We start from the raw sequence: 15,181 nt of genomic DNA, 5'->3' as shown, positions 1-15,181 counted from the left end.
AGTGGAATGGACGCAAACATTTAGCAAGATCATCCCTAGCTCTTCCAGCATGGGATTACGTTTAGAAAGATAATATTCTATGAATATTCTTAGATCACGAACTAAAAAGTGTCATTCCTTTATCTAGTAATTCAAAAGGGTGATTTCTTAGTTAATTGGTGAAGATGAATTTATAAAAGACTTAGAGAGAAAAAGAGAGAAAAAACCATTTGCACTGCACTAGCTAGCTAGCTAGGAGTCCCTGGCGCATCGAGTGATGGTGCTGCATCGCCGAGCGTAGCAATCGGGAGGACCCTTCGCCGCGACGCAGTTGGGGGTGTAGTAGGATCTTCCCGACATTGGAGCGCAGGGGACTCGATCAGCCGAGAGCGCGCCATAGCTGATGTAGTGGATGTGCTGCTGCTTCTTCTTGGGCGGCTCTTGGTAGTACTGGATCGATCTTCCCCCTGCCTGGAGCAGACCCAGCAATGGATCTCGAGGCGACGAAGATGAAGCAACAACCGTAGCGACAATGAGCCACATTGTCGCCAAAACGAGCATACCTCCGCTCATCGTCCATGCCGCCATAGCTTTGCTTGCTCTACACGACCGCGCTTCCTCCCCCTAGCTAGCTGTGAAAGAAAAAAATACTCACTGATAATAAATAGATGCTCTGGTTTCTTTCTTTATAGCACGTGAGTTTAACGTACCGGCAGGGTCATCTTAACTCTCGCGTCGTTAGTCACCAAGAGAAGCAAAATTTTGAGCCGATCCAGAGCGATTTAGGCGGCTTCGAACGCCGCGCGCCATGACCGCAAGGCCTGGAAAAAAAAACAAAAAAACAACGCATAGGAGTTAAAAAGAGAGCATAGAATAGTTAGCATTGATCTGACCTTCGATGACTCTCAGCATGGAGTTCCACCACACTTCGCGAGGAGCGTTGCGTGCGCTGAGCTCCGCGTCGATCGCCTCGTTGTGCCTTCCGGAGAGTAAGTCATGGAGCGTTTGCACCGCGTCGCGTGTCGTCTCGAGTATCGTCGGCGTTTCGCTGCTGCTGCTCTGGCCGCAGATCGCTTGCAAATCGCCCTGGGAGGCTGTTAAACTCTTGGCTAATGCCCACCGAGTAGCGATGGCCCATCTCGCAGACGCTGCCCACTTTCGCTGCTCAATGCTGGCCATCTCTTCCAGCTCGGACTTCACGTCGACATCTCCTCTCACAATGCTCTGGTTTCGAAGATGGCGAACACGAACTTAGTTTTCACAAGTGAAGAAAGTAGTCAACTTACCATGAGATACTGAGCATTGGCTGCGCCAGTACTGCGAATCATTCCCGTGAAAACACCGTTTTCATTTGCAAGTAGAGTTGCCGGTGTGTCCATCTCGACGACCTGAAAGCGGTGTTATTATACTTGCAACACTCATGACCATCTCCTACCTTGCCAGCATCAAGCACGAGAATTTTGTCACAGTCGATGATGGTGTTCAGCCTGTGCGCGATGATGAGCATGGTACATGCGCGAAATTCTTCGCGGATTGTCTTCTGGATGATGGCGTCTGTGCCAACATCCACAGCGGCAGTTGCTTCGTCCAGAACAAGGATCTTACACCTCCGTAACAAAGCTCGTGCCAGACTAAGGAGCTGTCTCTGTCCAACGCTAAAGTTCTCTCCAGCTTCTGCTACCTGTAAGATGACCAGGCATACAAAATGAGAACAAGTACCAAAGAGAAACACACCAACCTCTGCGTCCAAGCCTTTGGAATTCCGCTTCACAACGTCCTTGAGATGAGCTCTTTCCAGCGACTCCCAGATCTCGACGTCCTTGTGCTCGTTGAAAGGATCTAAATTGAAACGAATGCTACCTGAGATAGAAAAACGAGTCAGAAAAAACTTCGTTTCTGAATATATATACACACCTGAGAACAACACTGGCGTCTGTGGAATGATTCCGACAGCATTGCGCAAGTCTCGCAATCCCATCTTCGAAATGTCATACCCGTCAATCAGAATCTGTCCACTCTCGATCTCCACGAGACGGAACAGTACGTTGAGCATGCTGGATTTGCCTGCGCCTGTTCGACCAGCTATTCCCACCTTCTCACTGGGCTTGATGCTTACAGACAGGCCATGCAGCACGGGCGGAAGATCCGGACGATATCTCATGACTACGTTCTTCATTTCGATGGCTCCAGCAGAAGGCCAACCGGGAGGTGGACGTCGGTTCTCAACCACGAGTGGAGCTTCCGCGGGCAAATCTGCATAAGTTCCCACCCTTTCAACGGCGTTGAAGCTGTTCTCGGCTAAGCTTGCTAGTCGCAATACCGCTGTCAATAACGAGGTGATATTGAGAGCGTAACTCAAGAGCAGGCCCATCTGAGGTGCCACAGATGCTTGACTCGATGCGTTTGCATTGGCTAAAACAGCAAATGCCGCGGCGAGAAAGATCATAAGGCCGCCAACGAACTCGAGACGTACAGCGAGCCACCTGTTTCCACTCATATTCACGAGCGTAAAACGGACGTTGTTGTCCATTGTCGTGCCATTGAACTCAGCAAGGCGATCATGAGCTCTGTAAGCTCGAATAGTCGCCACGCCGTTAAGTGCCTCCCCAAACTGTGCGTAAACAGGAGAGCGAGTTATAGAATCGAGACGCTTGACTTCGCGAGCAGTACTCTGTATGGAGAAGAGTAGTCAGTATCAGGATACAAAAACAACAGAGTTTACCTGAAAGTAAAGATACGCTACATAAAATCCAACAAGGAGAGGTAAAATAGCCCAGAGAGAGATCGTATTAACGAACCCTATGAGCACAAACGTAGACAGGAGCTGAAAGATGGAAACAAGGAACATATTAGACCACAGTGCCACGTTCCTGTCGATGTCTCCAGTGTCTTTGGCGAAGCGGTTCACAACGCGACCGATTGGGTTTGTATGAAAGAAAGACATGGGAGCACGAAGGACGGATGCCAGCATCCCGTTGTGAAGGCGTGCAGCAGCGTACAGGCTCGAGGTGACGAGCCAAAAGGAGTTTAAGAGCGTAACCAGCACCTGCAATTTTTGGTGAGGAAACGTAGAACTTACTTAAAACTAACAGGATACCTGACAGAATGACAGTGCGCCATAGATACCATTGTAAAAGTTGGCACTGTGCTCTTGGCCCGAAGTTGGCTGTGTCCAATAGCTGAGCCAAGTGCTGCTAGAAAGGCGAAAGGTTTCTGTCATAATGTAGCAAAGAAACAGGATGGCAACAACCCAGAATCCACCGAGAGCATTTTTGTACCTGCAAACAGAGAGAATCAGCAGCTGTATATTAGTAATTAAATACTTACCTTTCCAGAACCCGAAAACTTATAACACCTGTTTCTCGTTCTTCTTTCTTTATCAATACCGATTTCTTCTTTTCTTTCTTCGAGCTCGATTTCTTTTTTAACGATGGCGCCCTCTGAGTTTTCATGTCACCATTTATGTTGCTTTCATCTGACGATTCAGCCGACTCTTCGTCGGTATTTTCCATCTTTCCGGCATTCTCCATAAGCTGCTTAAACAAAGGTCCATTCGAAATAAGGTCCTCGTATGTTCCCTGCTCCTTTATCATCCCGTCGTGGACCAAGAAGATATAATCAACGTGTGGAAGAAAATGGAGCTGGTTTGTTGCCAGAACTCTCGTCTTTCCTCTGAGTTCGTCACGAAGACATTTGTCAAATACTTCGCGGCCGACGTGTGCATCGAGTGCACTCAGGGGGTCATCAAATAGATAAACGTCCGCAGTAGAGTACACGGCTCGTGCTATAGATACTCTTTGCTTCTGCCCGCCACTAAGATTCACACCACGCTCACCAATTTCTGTAAGGTCTCCTCCCTGCCGAAATGCTCAATACAAATTTACAAACCAAACAAATTACTTACAGCTAATATTTGAAGGTCCTGTGCCAACGCACTAACTTCAATAGCCCTGTTGTAGCGCACTGGATCATAAGGGGCTCCAAATAGTACATTATCACGGACCTGTTCAAGAAACGTTATTAGTGTGCAAGAAAAAAGAAAAAAGATCTTACAGTGGCATTAAAAATCCATGATACTTGTGAAACATATGCTACTCTTCCTCTCAATATAATTTCCGTATCAGCGAGAGGAGGCAACTCTCCAATTGCAGCTGAAATTAAAGAGGTTTTTCCCTCTCCAGTTCCCCCAACAATGGCCACAAAACTTCCAACTGGGACCTCAAAATTTATGTTCGTAAGAGTGGGCCGCTCTGCCTGTTTCAGAGCAACAATATTTAGCAACAAAGAAACAAGAAAGTGAAAGCAGAAAACCTTTGGATCCCAAGAAAAACTGCCATCTTTGATTGAAATACCAGGTAATTCCTTCTGTATGGGTGGATTGGGTAGTAATGCGAGTTCCTCGGCAAGAAGGAGCTCTTGCAATCTCTTCAAGGATACTTTCGCATTGACAGCCTGTAAGACCACGATCACCAATTGAGCGAGCATCTAAAAAACTCCACCTGTGTTATCAGAGTCGGGAACATGAATAAGGGAAATCTCAAAACAGAAAATAGCGAGAGAGAAGTAAAAGCTTTTGCCGGTGTCAATTTCCCACCCAACAGCGTGTAAATGCCAAAGGCTAAAACAGTAACAAAAACCGGAATGCTGTTCAAGAGAAAGCTGTTTATCTGCAAGTGGAGATGTTTAAGAAGGTAAAGAAGCTGTAGAATGAAGAGAACTTACCGCAGATAGAAGCTGTGCTTTTCGAAACCAACTAAGCTCGTCATTTCGAACATTCTGAACTTTTGAGCTAAAACTATCCTCCCAGGCATAGCATCTGTGTTACAAAAGTAAACACCGAGACAATAAAAATACGCACACGTACTTCACAACGTCCATGGCTGATAAAACTTCAGAGACCAGGCCGATACGTGTGTCAGTACGCTGTAACCCTTCTTTTGTCAGCTTTTGCATGCGACTGATGATAAAAGTCTACAGCGAAAAGCCAAAGTTGTCAGTATATTCACAAACGAAAATATACCGCTCACCTGAGCAGGAAACAACAACAACAAAATTGATGAACCAATCAAGGATGCAACGCCGAGTTGATAGTAAAGGAAAACTACAGCTCCTACAATCCGTAGGGGAGCTGACCACAGGCCATGGAGTTGTTGACATATTTGCTGTTGATAAATTAAATTACAACACATAAGTTTACTGATCTGGATGTACCTGAAGAGCTTCTGCATCAGTAGTCATCAGATTTACAATTTTTCCTGAAGTAAACCCCTGTCGCCCAACTTGACTTAGACGAACAGATTTTCGAAACACCGCAGCAACCTATACAATGCTATAATGGTTAAAAATACGAAGGACCTGGGATAAAAACCAAATGGCGATTCTAACCAAAACAGAGCGCGCACGAAATCCTGTACGCATTACGTTTTGAAAATATTGCGCTTCACAAAGAACACCTCCAAACTATAAAGCAAGCGTTGAGAAATAAAAATTTGGGAGACAAGACATGTAAGATAACTTACAATGCCAACAAATATCAGTGCTGCATATATGTAGCCTTGCCAGACGGGAGCACCGGTTTGCATTGACTATAAATCTGAAACATTTGAGCAAGTGTAATGGATATTAGCACTTGACTGACCTCTAGAAGCAGATTCAAGAAAAAAGGTCCAACAAATTGAGAAAGATCATTTCCAACCTGAAAAGACAAGAAATGCTTAGATACATAGTATAGGATGAGAAAAGCTTACTTTAAAAATTCCACCCAGCCAGAATCTAGGGAACGTAAAAACGTTTCATCAGAGAAGAAAGACCAAATAACTTACTAAAAGTGCCAAACCTCGGTCCAAGACATCTGTGTAAAGCTGCCAAAAGCCACGGATTCGCCTTTTTGCACTCGTCATCCCAGAATTTCCTAAAACTGCAAGTACAAGGCAAGATCGTCTGCAAAGCTCCCCAGCAAATGTCTTACTTTCGATAGAGATTCTCCGTCCTATCCCACTCATCAAGCTGCCAAATATCCTTTTCAGTAAGCGGTCTCTTGTAGCCTGTCTCCATTAGTGGAGTCATCCATGAGAAGACAATTCCTGTATGACAGGTACGATCAGCTCACTCACGTTTCCATTTTAAACCTTGACATACTCGAGAAAATTGAAGCATGGCACTCCGGGCAAACTTTCTCGGACGGCATCTGATCTTCATACTCAACTGTGATGTCCTCGGGGATGGGACGATAATCTCCTTCTTCGGTGATCTCCGGAGAATAAATCCACGCGACAACAGTGAACACAGCCTGAGAAAATCCATCATCAGCAACAAGTGAACGAGAGTTGAACAATCAGCTTACTTGAGCTGCGAAGTAACCGCAAGAAACCCCGAACGCATACCTTCAGTAACCATTGCCACGGTCATATCAAACTTAAGAAACACATCGGACCAACTTACTTGTCCAGGTAATCCTTGAGCTCAAGAACGAAACGAAACTTCGTGATCTGGGCCACCAGAACGTAAAGCAAAGCAAAACGGTAGTGCCATTTGTATTCCGTCACGTAAATCCTCGTCTCCAGGCACAGCATTATCAGGACAGCAATCCAAGTAGCCGAGGAAACGATCATAGCAACAATCTGACATAACCACAGTCATCAGCGAGAACATAATAAAAAATGCCATACCTCGTAAGGTGGAGGGGATTTGTTTCCTTCGGGATTGTCACTAGAAATCCCCAGGCCGAGCTGCGCAAGCGGCTGGAGGGCGGAATACGCAGCTAGAGCGATGAGAAGAACATGGCCACGCCGCCGCTTGACGCTGTGCCTCACAACGGGGGCGTCCGAGGAGCCCCTGATGAGCCGGATCCTCTTGACGGCGAAGGAGAGCAGCACCAGCATGGAGATGTTGATGACGAGCGTGTCGGTGACGCAGGGAGTGAATGCGCCGAATCCATTCTCGATCTTCGTCTCCCACACGCCGCCAGGCACCGTGCGGCAAAATTTCCCAGCGATCCCCATGGGGCAGCAATCCCGTCGCGCAAAACCCCCGACTACTCTGTAGCAAAGCCGCTGCTGGCAGTGGAACAGCCGTGGATTACCTAGAGGGCACGCCCATAGCTGGGAGGATCGCCCCAGGCGGCCGCGCAGCCCTACAATATGTCTCGCGAGTGGAGGAAAATTATGCTATGACCTATCGAGATTCTAGACGAAAGAGAAGATGCTCGTTTGCTGGTCCTCCTAAAGGTGGACACGGGCATACGGTTAGAAGAGAGAACTTCGTGCTCTTCAAAGAATTTTATCTACGGGGAGTCTTTCCCAGAAGCCATGGACGACGCTTCCAGGAACGAGCAACAAAATTTATAAAGCTGACATGAAGATTCTGAGATATTCCCCATGCAAGAGGAACTTCCAAAAGTTTATTCGTATAAAATGGGAGCTTACGCTTCCACTGCTATTTCCCTGGAGTCCTCGTCTATCGCAATCTGCTTGACCAGTGTCGATTTTTGGAACGTCAGCTGCTGGAGGAGGAAGTCTCGCATGACCATGGTCGATCTCTCGTCTGGAAAAATAAATCACCACTTTGAAAGAGCAAATGAGCAGGAAGTATTACCGAGTCTTGGAACCGTGTGGCCTTTGGGATGTCTGATGACGAGTGGTGATTCATAGGCTTTGAGCAACTCCTCGCCTGGTGTTCTAAGCCAGTCCTTGTCACCTGAGAGAGTAGAGAATTTGGGAAGAGTTAAAGAAAACTAGCTGTCAGCTCGAACCTAAGACGTGAACGGAGGGACGCCGGATGCCATCGGAGTAGACAAACGCGAATTTCGATGCAATGAGCTTTGCACCCGACACCGATATCACGAATTTCACGGGAGGAATTCCAGTCAGCGCTTTACCCTTTTTGTGAGACAAAGAGAAAGAGCCGCGTTAGCAAAGAAAAACACAAGACGACCTTTGTGTTGCTTCTACCTTTTCTTGCATCCCGACAAGTGCGGAAGACAAGATTGAGCCCTGGATTTGCCAAGAGTCAGCCACGCTTCCCTACCGCAACGGGAAATCTTACCTGAGAAAAACCGAGAAGTCCATCGAAAGGACCATTGTTTTCCATGAAGTTTGCGATGAACTGGACTGTCTCGTCGAATCCCGTGTACTCGGTGAAATCCTGCAGCGGGAGGAGGTCAAAAAAAAAAAAAAGAAAAAACGAAGGACTGCAGCTTACATGATTGTACTGAAACCACTCATAGTACGGCGGTGGGAAAAATCCCTCCACATCCGACTTCCCCTTCGCTGGATACGGAGCATCCAGAAAAGTCTGCAAAAACCAATGGGATTTTCGAAGCTAGAAACCAAAGGGGGAATTTTTCTGCTTGCTTACCAGATCCAAGAGCTCGTGAATTGAGCTGCTCCATTTGCTGAGCTGCTTCTCAAGGATGCTTCCGCTCGTCCTGAACCCGTGCAAGCACAAGACCCTCAATTTAGTCCTCTCTCCCAAATTCCTCTCGCCCGTCATGACTAGCCCCTCCTAGTCAGGTGGCAATGCTCCAACAACTCAGGGAAAAAATAAAATTCATAAAGCGATGGGACTAGATTCTCGATCGCAGCAGCAGCCACCGCGGCTACAGAATCACGCGGCGGAGAAGAAAACAACGAGGAACACACCACGCGACAAAGAAAAAGCCAAAAAAAAAAAGCGAAAAAGCAAGTGATGCGTGTGATCTGGACGAAAGAGAAAGCTACGAACTGTGACACAAAGTGTGATCAACAGCGCGTCAAATAACCTAGATCCTCACCTGATGGATCGCGTCCACGCGCGGATGACCAGTAGCTGGGACGCCGCCCAGCGCGCCCATAAACCCTAAACACCCCCGCATCCGCCGCGAATATCCCGAAATTTGAATTCCGCCAGGTGGCACGCCACGTCAGCAATCCGGAACGCAAGCGCCGCGCCTTCTGTTACCCTACCAAGAAGAAAGTCCCAGGGGCGCGCGCGCGGCGGCGATGGAGGAGCAACAGGGCTTTGACAGGGGCAAGAAGAGGTGTCCTTGCGGCGGGGGCGGCGGCGGCGGCGGCGCCGCGAATGAATCCATCACCTGGTGAGTCCCCGGTGGCGGCGGCGGCGATTTTGTCACCAAGATCGCCAAGAAGAAGTAGTTCTAGCCCTAGGAGTGGAGGCCGCAGCAGCAGCAGCAGCAGCAAGGATCCTTCTTTATGGCACAGAGACGAGGGCTCCCACCCCGGAGACGCCCTCTGGATGTCATCGTCGTCATCTTTCTCCTCGTCAACATCCCCATCGTCTTGTTCCTCGAGGCGCAGGCGGTGCTACCGTCGTGGCTCTTCCCAAAGTTCCTCCAGGGCCTCGTCAAGTGGCACGTCCGCGCCAATGGCGATTTTTTCATGAGGGACATGCCATCCTACTTCAAGGGCATTGTCTTGGCAGACCTCTTCTTCCGGCTGCCATTGCTCTTCCTCAACGCTAAGGCCTTCTACTATGGTCAGTTGTATGCTTCACAGTTCTTTCTTTCTTTCTTCGTTGCTCCAGGCAAAAGAGATGACTAAAGTTTGCATTTGCTTCTTGTTCTTGGTGCTCGTTCTGGCCTTCGTCTCTCACAGGAAAGGACTGGGGACGATTGACAGGGATTTTGTATGGAGTTCACTCCACAACGAGTCTGGTACGTCCCAGTTTTCCATTCTCTCCAAAACGTTTTAGAGGGATCTAAAGTCGTCCTAGCAAACAGGTTCCATTGCTCTCGGAGATCTATCTCACGCACTCGGCCAAGAAATCCAGGTTGCTCATGGTGTACGTGCCACACTTGGTCGTCTCGCTTTACGTTCTCCTCCGGGTGTTGCCCGTTGCTCACCCCTTTAGCACTCCATATCCTTACGCAAAGGCAGGCAGGAGAATGTAGCGCGCGCGCACAAGAGGCTCTAGGCGTTTTGTGTGTGCGTGCCAAAGCCAGCCATTGTAAAATTCCCTTGTTTGGTTCACAGCTCCCACTTCTCAACTCCTCTCTACTCGATGATCTTGGCTCCACGAACGTTGGAGCTGCCTAAACACCGCCACAAAGCTCCTAGATCAAATACCGAGTTTTTTCTACGCAGAAAGTTAAGCTCTTTTGGTCCCGGCTTTGTAAATCGGAGCTAGATCACACTATGTTCTTCAGCTCTTATAAACAAAATCCACAACTTTGGAAAGGAGAACTTTTCAGTTGTTCTTGAGCTCTTTTGAACAAAACTTTCTTTCAAGAACGAACTTTCAGCTGTTTATTTTGGCATGGCCCCTGCGCCAGGATGACACGGACAAAGTTATTTCTATAAGTCCATAGCCATATATATATATATATATAGATGTATATATATACCTCCGACGAACTTCTAGCGACGAAAGAGAAAGAAGCTTGCTACCAAACCCGATTCCTCCATCTCCTTTTTCTTCTTGTTTCTCTAAGCTTGCTTCACGGGCTCCATCTCCACAGCGCGCTGGATCTTCTCGAGAGGCAGCTCCGGAACGTAGGCAGCCAGAGGGACATTGTTCTCCTTGAGCACCACGACGAGCGAGTTAAACTTCTCCACCCCAAAGAGCGCCACTGGAGCTGTCAGATGAACGACTTGCGGCACCACCGGGAGCTTGAGAGCCGCCGTCCAAGCGCTGTAAGACCACTCCTCGGCAACCGGCTCATACTTGTTGTAGTAGTCGCGAGCGCTCTCGTAGACTCCGCGCTTTTGGACGTCGCCCACCACGCTCCTGGCCGCCTCGGGAGCTTGAGTGACAATGTCGTAAGCTTGCTGGGATCGCTCCTTGACGAACTGGGGGAGAGAGTTCTTGAGGGCCGTGACAATCTCGTCCACCTGAGAGAAGAGATAGATGTGTCAATCACACTAGATCGCTGGAAAAGAAAAAAAGGTAAAGAGGAAAAGCTAGATGGCTGGAAAGAAAGAAGGAAAAGAGCTTACTTTGCTATCGACGAGAATGAGTAGCTCCGCTGGCCTCCCTTCGATCTTGTGGAGCACGGGCGCGACCACCGTCTTGACGGTGCCCTCGACGCTGTCCACGCCGGGCTTGAGAGGCCCCGAGTTCTCCTTTGCGAACTCGTAGAGCGAGGCGATGACCACGGTCACCTTGATCAGCGCCGCCTGGAAGAATCCCAGGTACTTGAGCTTCGGCTCCTGGAAGAACGAGCAAGATTTTGGAAGATTTTCGATGCCCCCCGTGAGATTTGTCTTTTTACCTGAGTGGATTCCACTGGCGCGGGCTGCTGCTCGGCCATTTTCTTCTTGCCAAGAAACCCTGGAAACACACGATCAAACACGCGCTCAGCTTGGATCGCCCGCTCCGCCACAAGATTACCTGAAGCAGCGCTGGAAGCAAGGGATCGATTGACGACAATGCCGCGATCGGGAGCTTCTCAACCCAACGAGAGCAAACAAGAACGCCGCTTTGCAGGGCCGAGAAATAATCCCAGCCGTCGCTCTCACGGACGGTCCAGAATTGCTTGGAGGTATCCAACGGCTACTTGTAGGCGCTTGATTGGTGGAGCGTAATACCGACACGTGGGAGATGCTCTTTAGGAATTAGGTCTTTAGGCTCCCAAGTTTGTAGGGCAGTGAGGCATTTCGATCGATCGAGGCATTTGCGTCTTGGCGTCGCAGGGATCGAAATATGGATTGAGCGAGCGCTTGTGAGCGCTCTGCAAGGATTTACGATAGGTGTCGATCTTTAGTCGATTGCATTTCGATCGATCGAGATCGAAATATCGATTGCGCGAGTGCTTGTGAGACGCTGGGGACACAAGGATCGGTACAATAGGTATCAATCTTTCTCTCCCCTGAGATTTTCGTCGATTAATCGTTGTTTCCCGGGAGGATGGAGCTAAGTCAGCGACGATTCTAGCTCTCGTTATCACTGTAATTCAGAATCGACGTCTTGTGAAGCAGCAAGGACGCTGGGAAATTTAGCTGCTAGAAGAACTTCACAGATTTTCGCTAGGCGACCACGAACAAAATGGATGGATTACTCCGCGACCACGGTGCACATACAGGGGCTCTCGAACAAAACTATGGTCTCTGGCTGGATGACGTGGCTGCCACTAGGATGCCGAGTTGGCACAAGTATTAGGGCTCGGCGAGCTCCATTCCTGTCTTGATCGTCTCGGAGGTTCGTAGATGGTGGAGATGGTGTTGTGCTCTTTCTCACTACCCATTCTTCTCGCATTTTTCTTTACTTGCAGGCCTAGTAGCGGCTGTTGCTCGGAGAGGTATGCCGATGATCTTACTCGCCGGAAGCTCCTCTCTTTCTCTTTCGGAAGGGAATCCGAGAGAGAAAGAGAGGAGCGACGTAGAATCTCCGCGATTTCTTTCGATCTAACTCACATTCTAAGTGTAGGCGTGGAGCGAGCGATCGTCGTTGCTGTCGCACAGATTTCTTCGCCGACGTGATCACTTTGCTCGAGAAGCTTGCGGCTTTCGTTGATAGAATGGCATTCAAAGCTTGTCTTCTTTCGTTCCAGGCTTGACGCGGCGCTAGCGATTGTTGCGACTGTTGCGCAGATTTCTTCGCAGAGGTGAGCCGATGATCTTTCCGACTGAAAAGCTAGGGACTTTCTCATGCGGACGTTGTAGTAGCGATTGTCTCAAAGCCTGACGCTTTTCCTCCCAGGTTTGATTCTGGAGCTGGCGATTATTGGCACTGTTCCCGGATATCTTCGCAGGGGTGAGCCGATGATCTTTCCGATCGAAAGTCTTGCGACTTTTGATAGTAGCAACCTGTTTTAGATTACTTCAAGCTTTCTCTCCCGTTCTTGCACTTACTTTCTTTCCGATAGACCACCTTATCCGCGCGTGAAGTTCCTTGTTTACATTGCTAAGAGCTTGTTTGTGTGTTCCTCAGCAGGCTGCTAGCGATAATTGTCGATTGTTTCACGTGTTCTCTGGAGAGGTGAGCCGATCTTTCTTTCTCGTGTCAGTTTTGAGATCTAGCAGTCATTCTGTGTCGTCATCTTTGCAGAGGCTTTTTCTGTTTGTTGAGTAACTGTGGGTCTCATGCAGCTGTCTAGATGTCAACGGTACGTTTGATTCTACCATCGGACGTCGAGAGGAAGAAGCTTACGAACCCTCGATACGGACCAAGCTCGACACAACGGCGTAGAAATACCGGAGAAGCACAGGTGAGTGCATAAAGCCGTCATAGCGTGTTCTAAATCTAATAGTTTTGCTTGCCTCCGTGGCTCTCGAGCTTGCTGGAAGCGCTGCAAGACTCCGATCCTGCGATTGAAAACGGTCCCGACGAAACCGAGTGCCTCATTTGCTCCATAAGCGCTGCCTGGTGCATCCTTACGCTGCCGTTTCCTGTGATGACAAGGATGATAGGGAGCCTCTCGACCGTGAAAAGCAGGCCCTCCGAAGATGGAAAGTGGCCCACGCAGGACCGGAGGTTCCTCCTCCAGATGGTTACGGCTGAAGAGATCCGCTCCTTCTCGAGGTTTGCCTCTGCTTATGTCAACTACATTTCGTCGAACAGGAACAGGACGATGCTTGTGAAGATCTATGGCGCTTTCACGGTGAGTTCTACTCTTTGTACTGTACTTTTGTTTAGAAGGACAATGATCTTATAGGCGCAGTGCTTTCGTCTTTGCATGCAGGTAATCTCTGGAGATGCTGTGAACCACATTGTCCTCATGCAGTACTTAAAACCTCCCGGGAACGTTGTCTCTCAATACCAGCTCAAGGCGTCTGGCAGTAAGATGGAGCCTGTCTACTTAGCAGGGCTCGAGTATCTCAGGTTCGAGGAGATTGTCAAGCGAGACACGCAGTTTCTCCAGGTAACATACACGTTTCCTTTCGCTTGTTTGTGTGCTTATCTTCTCTTTGTTTCTCTGGCCCCAGGATGACTCGGTGGTCGACTACTCCTTGCTGTGCTTCAAGACGGAGAACCGAGAAGTGGTGGTGGGCGTGGTCGATTTCTTCGGCAGGAGGACACTGCGAAAGAGCTTGAAGCTACTCGTGGAGCGGCCAAGCTGGATGCGGCTAAGGCAGGCTTTGGTCACACCGTGCGTCTACCACTCGCTCATGCGCAGCAAGATCGACATGGTGTTCTACATGTTTTGTCCCAGAGATTACTTTTGTTTCTGGTAGAGAGATCAGCGATCACTAAAAGCTGTGCTTACTAGAAATTGCCCAGCAAATGCTGGCCGGATGCAAAGCCCAACTCTGGAAATTTAAACACGTCAACATAAAGCTGTGGGAAGATGAAAAAGCTAGTCTAGGAATGAATGTAAGCTCAAGCAAAAGATCACCATCACACACATTTTTCCAAAGACAACAGACATACCCCGAGCATACCATCTGCATCTAGCCACGTACCTTCCTCCTCTCAAGATCAATCTCCTCCAACTGACTCTCTAAGTGCATTGCTGATGGAGGAGGCTACACGAATCCCAGCCAATATGGGGCATGGGAATCTTTTCTCCTGCGCTTCTTGCAGTCATATCCAATGTCAAAACATACCAAAACACATCCTCTGCTTGCCTTCCAATCACGACACCAATATCTCTACATCATCTCGATCGGATAGGGCTGATTAGAGCGCTGATCTGGTTGCCATGGAAACCAAGAGATATTCAAAGCTTACGAACACAAAGTTGACTTAATCGCCTGAGAGGAGGAAGGCCTACCATTTATCGCCCAAGTCCATAAAAACAGAATTCTGCCATTAGATGAAGGGACTGTAAGTCATGCACGCCTTGCCACCTTGCTAACATGGTGGAGTATATATCCAACTGCCTTGTTAAAGGATTTGTTTTGCATTCAACTTGTCCAAACTTTGTTGGTAGGGTTGGCAAAAAGGGAGCCAGCCAAGACAGTTCACTAAAGAATATTTTGTTATAATATATACTACTGTTTAAAGAATACTTTGAATTTTTATTATTATTTTTTGAATATGCTAAGAATATTTTTGTGTAATAAATAAATATTAGAAAATATTTTGATATGTGAGTGCATGGAATATAGAAAGGGAATACAGAAAATGTACATATCAATTAGCCCAAAAACCTTAGCTTATATACAAGAGTGAGTGGTTTGGATTGAAACCAATCCGATAACTACCAAAATCCCACTACACTAATATTAATATATGGCATTATAGCCATACACTTAAACTTCACATCATCCCTTCCTCTCGGAATAATGGAAGACCATCAAGATTCTTTTGTAAATAAACTGGGATT

At 48.1% G+C, this 15,181-nt stretch overlaps 6 protein-coding genes across 11 annotated transcripts; 2 read left to right on the top strand and 4 right to left on the bottom strand.

Moving 5' to 3' along the window:
* Positions 1 to 124: 124 nt before the first annotated feature.
* LOC9661206 (ABC transporter C family member 2) lies at positions 125 to 7,227 on the bottom strand. 2 transcript variants are annotated; one of them, XM_024662602.1, is made up of 28 exons: positions 6,648 to 7,227; positions 6,421 to 6,599; positions 6,323 to 6,362; positions 6,118 to 6,268; positions 5,948 to 6,062; positions 5,816 to 5,896; positions 5,727 to 5,751; positions 5,618 to 5,674; positions 5,499 to 5,564; positions 5,365 to 5,439; positions 5,191 to 5,298; positions 5,007 to 5,141; positions 4,844 to 4,950; positions 4,702 to 4,795; positions 4,479 to 4,646; positions 4,291 to 4,431; positions 4,033 to 4,233; positions 3,884 to 3,982; positions 3,307 to 3,836; positions 3,077 to 3,257; positions 2,702 to 3,025; positions 1,894 to 2,650; positions 1,718 to 1,839; positions 1,415 to 1,660; positions 1,266 to 1,367; positions 873 to 1,203; positions 690 to 800; positions 125 to 611 (listed from the first exon to the last, which is right to left on the bottom strand). In XM_024662602.1, the coding sequence occupies exons 1-27, from the start codon at positions 6,978 to 6,980 to the stop codon at positions 718 to 720; spliced, it is 4,851 nt and encodes a 1,616-aa protein (XP_024518370.1). In that variant the 5' UTR covers positions 6,981 to 7,227; the 3' UTR covers positions 125 to 611; positions 690 to 717. The 2 variants fall into 2 exon arrangements, with proteins under 2 accessions (XP_024518370.1, XP_024518371.1); XM_024662603.1 differs by having other exon boundaries at positions 5,816 to 5,890.
* On the bottom strand, positions 232 to 567 carry LOC9661207 (protein RALF-like 19). Its single transcript, XM_002988750.1, has one exon. The coding sequence runs from the start codon at positions 565 to 567 to the stop codon at positions 232 to 234; it is 336 nt and encodes a 111-aa protein (XP_002988796.1).
* A 77-nt stretch (positions 7,228 to 7,304) lies between the features above and the next one.
* LOC9661422 (esterase CBG03338) lies at positions 7,305 to 8,600 on the bottom strand. Its single transcript, XM_002988748.2, has 7 exons — positions 8,335 to 8,600; positions 8,179 to 8,271; positions 8,023 to 8,121; positions 7,929 to 7,970; positions 7,730 to 7,856; positions 7,573 to 7,674; positions 7,305 to 7,521 (listed from the first exon to the last, which is right to left on the bottom strand). The coding sequence occupies exons 1-7, from the start codon at positions 8,467 to 8,469 to the stop codon at positions 7,400 to 7,402; spliced, it is 720 nt and encodes a 239-aa protein (XP_002988794.2). The 5' UTR covers positions 8,470 to 8,600; the 3' UTR covers positions 7,305 to 7,399.
* Positions 8,601 to 8,972: 372 nt separating this feature from the next.
* On the top strand, positions 8,973 to 10,154 carry LOC9661205 (sigma intracellular receptor 2). Its single transcript, XM_002988814.2, has 3 exons — positions 8,973 to 9,450; positions 9,570 to 9,628; positions 9,695 to 10,154. The coding sequence occupies exons 1-3, from the start codon at positions 9,168 to 9,170 to the stop codon at positions 9,863 to 9,865; spliced, it is 513 nt and encodes a 170-aa protein (XP_002988860.1). The 5' UTR covers positions 8,973 to 9,167; the 3' UTR covers positions 9,866 to 10,154.
* Positions 10,155 to 10,248: 94 nt separating this feature from the next.
* Positions 10,249 to 11,440, bottom strand: LOC9661421 (stress-related protein). The gene is made up of 4 exons (XM_002988747.2): positions 11,305 to 11,440; positions 11,186 to 11,244; positions 10,911 to 11,123; positions 10,249 to 10,805 (listed from the first exon to the last, which is right to left on the bottom strand). The coding sequence occupies exons 2-4, from the start codon at positions 11,222 to 11,224 to the stop codon at positions 10,401 to 10,403; spliced, it is 657 nt and encodes a 218-aa protein (XP_002988793.1). The 5' UTR covers positions 11,225 to 11,244; positions 11,305 to 11,440; the 3' UTR covers positions 10,249 to 10,400.
* Positions 11,441 to 11,551: 111 nt separating this feature from the next.
* LOC9661420 (putative 1-phosphatidylinositol-3-phosphate 5-kinase FAB1C) lies at positions 11,552 to 14,269 on the top strand. 5 transcript variants are annotated; one of them, XM_024662671.1, is made up of 9 exons: positions 11,552 to 12,111; positions 12,185 to 12,211; positions 12,340 to 12,517; positions 12,613 to 12,666; positions 12,847 to 12,891; positions 13,002 to 13,120; positions 13,172 to 13,513; positions 13,574 to 13,774; positions 13,839 to 14,269. In XM_024662671.1, exons 6-9 carry the CDS (start codon positions 13,010 to 13,012, stop codon positions 14,085 to 14,087), a joined length of 903 nt encoding a protein of 300 aa, XP_024518439.1. In that variant the 5' UTR covers positions 11,552 to 12,111; positions 12,185 to 12,211; positions 12,340 to 12,517; positions 12,613 to 12,666; positions 12,847 to 12,891; positions 13,002 to 13,009; the 3' UTR covers positions 14,088 to 14,269. The 5 variants fall into 5 exon arrangements, with proteins under 5 accessions (XP_024518439.1, XP_024518440.1, XP_024518436.1 ...); XM_024662672.1 differs by having other exon boundaries at positions 13,163 to 13,513; positions 13,595 to 13,774; XM_024662668.1 differs by having other exon boundaries at positions 13,163 to 13,513.
* The last annotated feature ends 912 nt before the right edge of the window (positions 14,270 to 15,181 follow it).

The sequence above is a fragment of the Selaginella moellendorffii genome, unplaced genomic scaffold (assembly GCF_000143415.4).
Source record: "Selaginella moellendorffii unplaced genomic scaffold, v1.0 SELMOscaffold_91, whole genome shotgun sequence".
In the NCBI taxonomy this organism is placed as follows: domain Eukaryota; kingdom Viridiplantae; phylum Streptophyta; class Lycopodiopsida; order Selaginellales; family Selaginellaceae; genus Selaginella; species Selaginella moellendorffii.
This window is presented reverse-complemented; position numbering and strand designations above follow the sequence as displayed.

Excerpts from the sequence above, each read along its gene's own strand:
- LOC9661422 (XM_002988748.2), bottom strand. The coding sequence starts at position 8,469 with ATGACGGGCGAGAGGAATTTGGGAGAGAGGACTAAATTGAGGGTCTTG. Across the intron at positions 7,857-7,928 it reads TTGTCGGGATGCAAGAAAAG|GGTAAAGCGCTGACTGGAAT; the intron begins GTAGAAGCAACA and ends TCTCACAAAAAG. Across the intron at positions 7,675-7,729 it reads TCCCTCCGTTCACGTCTTAG|GTGACAAGGACTGGCTTAGA; the intron begins GTTCGAGCTGAC and ends CTACTCTCTCAG.
- LOC9661420 (XM_024662670.1), top strand. The coding sequence starts at position 13,010 with ATGTCAACGGTACGTTTGATTCTACCATCGGACGTCGAGAGGAAGAAG. Across the intron at positions 13,121-13,162 it reads GAAATACCGGAGAAGCACAG|TTTTGCTTGCCTCCGTGGCT; the intron begins GTGAGTGCATAA and ends TAAATCTAATAG. Across the intron at positions 13,775-13,838 it reads GAGACACGCAGTTTCTCCAG|GATGACTCGGTGGTCGACTA; the intron begins GTAACATACACG and ends CTCTGGCCCCAG.
- LOC9661421 (XM_002988747.2), bottom strand. The coding sequence starts at position 11,224 with ATGGCCGAGCAGCAGCCCGCGCCAGTGGAATCCACTCAG. Across the intron at positions 11,124-11,185 it reads CGCCAGTGGAATCCACTCAG|GAGCCGAAGCTCAAGTACCT; the intron begins GTAAAAAGACAA and ends TCGTTCTTCCAG. Across the intron at positions 10,806-10,910 it reads TCATTCTCGTCGATAGCAAA|GTGGACGAGATTGTCACGGC; the intron begins GTAAGCTCTTTT and ends CTCTTCTCTCAG.
- LOC9661207 (XM_002988750.1), bottom strand. The coding sequence starts at position 567 with ATGGCGGCATGGACGATGAGCGGAGGTATGCTCGTTTTGGCGACAATG.
- LOC9661206 (XM_024662602.1), bottom strand. The coding sequence starts at position 6,980 with ATGGGGATCGCTGGGAAATTTTGCCGCACGGTGCCTGGCGGCGTGTGG. Across the intron at positions 3,258-3,306 it reads AGTTTTCGGGTTCTGGAAAG|GTACAAAAATGCTCTCGGTG; the intron begins GTAAGTATTTAA and ends CTCTGTTTGCAG. Across the intron at positions 1,661-1,717 it reads CCAAAGGCTTGGACGCAGAG|GTAGCAGAAGCTGGAGAGAA; the intron begins GTTGGTGTGTTT and ends GTCATCTTACAG.
- LOC9661205 (XM_002988814.2), top strand. The coding sequence starts at position 9,168 with ATGGCACAGAGACGAGGGCTCCCACCCCGGAGACGCCCTCTGGATGTC. Across the intron at positions 9,451-9,569 it reads CGCTAAGGCCTTCTACTATG|GAAAGGACTGGGGACGATTG; the intron begins GTCAGTTGTATG and ends CGTCTCTCACAG. Across the intron at positions 9,629-9,694 it reads TTCACTCCACAACGAGTCTG|GTTCCATTGCTCTCGGAGAT; the intron begins GTACGTCCCAGT and ends CCTAGCAAACAG.